The 4411-nt window shown below is 43.4% G+C and overlaps 1 protein-coding gene across 1 annotated transcript in view; it reads left to right on the top strand.

Moving 5' to 3' along the window:
* The window catches only part of tango6 (transport and golgi organization 6 homolog), a 57483-nt gene that overhangs the window by 28683 nt on the left and 24389 nt on the right, over window positions 1–4411 (top strand). The window contains exons 10-12 of the mRNA XM_015388912.1: window positions 406–609; window positions 1440–1583; window positions 1702–2100. Of these exons, the coding sequence (XP_015244398.1) occupies window positions 406–609; window positions 1440–1583; window positions 1702–2100 (747 nt within the window). The remainder of the gene's footprint in view (window positions 1–405; window positions 610–1439; window positions 1584–1701; window positions 2101–4411) is intronic.

A 4411-nucleotide genomic window follows, 5' to 3' on the forward strand; every position in this document is an offset into this window, starting at 1 on the left:
TAGAGGGCAGACTCAGATGGGGGGAGTGGTTATTTGCCCTGATGACAACAAACAGTAAAGGGCATGATTTTTAAACGGAGCAATTACCTAAGAGATGGATCAAGGCAGTTTGAGAGTGGAAAGGTTTATTTTTCATTGGTGAACATCAACCATAGGTGTCAGGACACATATGACTGTTAGAAAATATGGAATTTGCATAATTTGGGTTAATTGAGGTTAAATAAAGACTATTTCCACACGTTTGTTTCAGTTGTGCATTATGGGAAGAACTGGGCTTTCCAGCCCTGTGGGTCTCCTTAAATAGATATCAGAACATTTGCCTCAAAAGTAACATCCTGTTGTGGATATTTTCATGCTTATTAGAGGTGTTTACTGACTGAATCGCTGACCTTGCACATCCTGCAGGAGCTGACCAGTTGGGCTGCGACAGCCGATGAAGAGGTGAAGCATGAGGATGAGGTGGAAGTGGCAGCCATGACGCTGTTGAAGATGGAGCAGCAGCTGCTGGGTGAAGCAGAGAGACAAGCTGAGAAGCTGGCGCTTCTTCAGGTGCTGGCTGTGATGGTGGACTGTCTGCACCATGATCAGCTGCTGAGGAAGACCTCACAGGTTAGTGCAGAGATGATGGGTGGTTGTAGGGCTGCAACTAACTGTTATTTTAATAGTCAACGGACCCATTCATTCTTTTCTTCATTATTCAACTAAAAACTCATTTTTCATGATCTATGGTATCCATTAAGATATTAAAGTTATATTTCAGTTTCTTGTGATATGATTTTTAATCCTCTAGTCCACAACCCTATGAATGTCCTCTTATTGCCTCTGCTGCTATTCTTCATTATTTTATACATTGAAATCCATAAAATATTGATTTTAAACAGAGCACACTTGATTGCTTTTTAATATTTTTTATCAAAATCTATATTTTCTATTATTTATAGGTTAAAAGGTTCCAATCTCAACATGTTTGCTATCCAACTCTATATCTGGTCTACAATTATTTGTCATTTCTTGTCGTCTCTTCTCAAACCCGAATTAGGTTTTCTATATTACACATCAGCTGAGCTCCACTGTCCATCCAATGTCGTTTTTAATTTACATGCAGTGCGATGTGCGTCTGCAGTTGAAGATCAAAGAGAGTTACGTTTTCTATCCTAATTATTATTTTATGAAACTACAACATTTTGAACCGGCCTTGAGCAGTTTGTTGAGGCCTGACAAAACTAAACCAAAACTGAGGCGTAACTTTCCGAAAAGGAGCCCAACAGCACGACAAAACAGGTTGAGAAACCTGGAAACCAGGACTGGTGTCAGGACCTCCATCCCTGATGGCTCTATGTTGGACTACGGACAGTTTTTGCTGCAGAAGTTGGTTCTGCAAGCTTCTTGATCGTTGAGCAGAGTTCGCATTTTATGGACTGCTTCTAAATGTGTTGCAGGTTGTGGATTTCATGGCGTCCTTGCTCCAGAGAGCCTGTGTTGGCCTGAAAGGGCCCTCGGGAGCAGGTGTTAGGAACCCAGTGGAGAGTCAGACTCTGAGCATGGGAATGGGCCTGTTGGCAACACTGCTGTCTGCACCTCAGGTACACGCCCCTGAAACTACGCATGGCGCCTTCACCTGCACCCATGCAGCAGGTCATCTATAACTTCTTGACATCGTATGGACTGAATTATGCAACAAATCTTCCTTTGACTCAACAGGTCAGCCCAGAGGACTACTCCTGCATGCAGCGCCTGCTCACACCTCTGGAGGCGCTGTCTCAGCAGCATCCTGATGTCGTCATTCAGGAGCTGGCGTCCAACCTCAGAGTTGTCATTGCCACTCATGGCGCCTACAGGCCTGAAAACCTTGCCGATGTTGCTGGTCCGGACAGAAATGACAGCAGGTCCCAACAGGCCCCACAGCATCACTGTCCTACAGATGGGGGAGGGGCATCCAGCTCAAGCCAGGCAGATCTTAACGACAAACCTCTGTCTGACTGGATGCTAGAGGCGTGTGACCCTGATGTGCCCACCCGAGCCGTTGCCCTGAGAGTCATGACTCAGATGGTGCGACGCAGAGACCCAGAGGCCATCCAGGCTCAGGAGAAGATCTTCACGGTTTGTGTCCTTCCTTTTGTTAGTCATTAATCATAACCTATTAATAAGGAAACCCAATGAATGCATAGGTTGGTAGCACTAAAGGCTGATTTATACTCAGAAACCAGGTCCTCTGCTTGTGTGTCGCAGTTAACGCAGATATAGCCCCGCCCCTTCCGCAGACGCTCTGCTGCACCTCTCCCAAATTGCACACAGTACCGCAGACAGGAGGCCTCTGATTGGTCAATCAACATCCACTCTACACTATGCGTATTTCCTGTTTGGTACCTTACCGGCTTGTTTCTTTTGTATGACCGCCATTGTGGAAAACGACTCCTGAAGATGGATTAACTAGAAGAGTGAGGTGCGCGAGAACTCTGGGACCCTTTTTCCACCTGGATCCCGGCTCTTTTTCGCACTCATGTCCCTCGGTTGTCGCACAAACTTGCCTCCTCACCGCCTCGGCCGTATCTAGACCCAGAGCTAGTTCCTGATAGTCCCTCTTGCATTGTGGCGTGGAATAACATAGCACGGATCACGCTTCGATACTGGGCATAAATCAAAAATATCTGCGACAAGCTCACTGCGACACACTGCTGCTGGAGTATAACCAGCCCTTAAGGCTGAAAACTTCTAATCGGTAAGGACTAAGTCACGGTGGATGTGCCCGCATGAGCGCTATGAGAGAAGTGCTGACGCTAGGATGGAGCTAATCCCTTTAATATAGGGACCTCCTGATGTCTCGAACCGTTGCTAGGAGCTCTGCCAAGTCCTTTGTGTGTCAGACCTTATAGACATTGGCCACCAGTTTAACAAGAAATAGTTCTTCCCTGTTCTCTCTCTGACACACGCTAATGTTCACACCCTCATGTTTGGGTTTCATAACAGAGAGATTCAGCCTTCCTTTACATTTGAGGAACCTTGTTTTTTATAGCTCTTTTCCTGAAGGCTGTTGTCCCCAGTTTGTCATTCATAATGACGTCTGTAAGGCTGACGATAGTCTGGAATCAGAGCAGAAATCTGGATCGCCTTTTCTACACTGGATAGAGTTCTACTGTCGACACATTAAGCCGGGCATATACTGTGCGATATTTTCAATTGTTGTATAAAAAAGTGTTTCTTTCTCCTGTTTAATGCATCAACTAATTTTTGATAAAGTAAAACGACACTTCTAGCGAGAGTTAAAACATTTTTGCAAATTTAAAGGACTTTATTCATTTTTTTTTCATTTCCATCAAGCTTTTCTGATGGAAGCACACTTCCTGTCGTCTCTAGTTAAAAAAATTTAATTCTTTGAGATAACTCCACCAGTACTTATAAACAGCAACACGTTGCAGCAAAAACTAACCAACGCAACCAAGAAAAAAGGTGCTGATTCTAATGACAATAACCAAACCGATAGCCCTCACTGGGAAACTCTTGGAGCAAAGCTAAAGAACAAACGATTCAGCCGAGATCTGAGAATAGACATGACTGAGTGAACGCCACGTCTAGAGGATAAAACCTGGCTGAGACTTAAGAGAAACATGTCTTCCACTCCAAGTAACGACAGGTGCAAAAATCAATTTGTTTGCAGAGCAAAGGATAAGGAATGAGCATCTGAGGTTACTGAGAATATTTGTTTCCACCAAAAAAGAGGTTTGCTGCTCTACAGGATACTAACCCTGAAGGGAAGAGTCTATTTGCAGACAACAGTCAAAGATATGAGAACATTCAGGTCTCTACTAAACAGCATCATTACAAACTAGCTACTAAACTAAGAACAATAACTGTAACTGATTATGATGTTCAGATAATCAGATTAAATACTTCCACCCAAACAACAGAAACTGGGATTGTTGACTTTAGCATGCTGTCTGGACTCTCAAAGAGGATCACATAGAGCACAGAATTACATCCAACCTTGAAGAATTTAGTCGTTCACATTGGAGGACTGCATGATGTTTCTAAAAGGAAGTCAGAATTATTCAAGAAAGACATGATTGGTCTGCTTAACACAGCAGAACAGAGACATTTTAAAGTGTTCATTGGTTGACACCTGAAAACGCTCTCAGCAGAAGATTAAATCAACAGCGGGATTCAACATAGATGGATCCAACGAGTCCCCTCTGCAAGATCAGATGGCTTTATTCATAACTTCAATATCTTCTGGGAAAATAGATACCTCTTCAAAAGAGATGGATTTCACCTGAAAAGGTCAGGTGCAAAAGTTTTGGCTTCCAACATTTCCTATTCCCCGAGCAAAGTATGAAGGACCAACTCTGCCATATTTAAAAATAAATACAGAAATAAATAAATGCTCAATAAATGTATAAGCATACAATTAATTGCC

This window comes from Cyprinodon variegatus, unplaced genomic scaffold (assembly GCF_000732505.1).
Source record: "Cyprinodon variegatus isolate N-32 unplaced genomic scaffold, C_variegatus-1.0 Scaffold442, whole genome shotgun sequence".
NCBI lineage: Eukaryota > Metazoa > Chordata > Actinopteri > Cyprinodontiformes > Cyprinodontidae > Cyprinodon > Cyprinodon variegatus.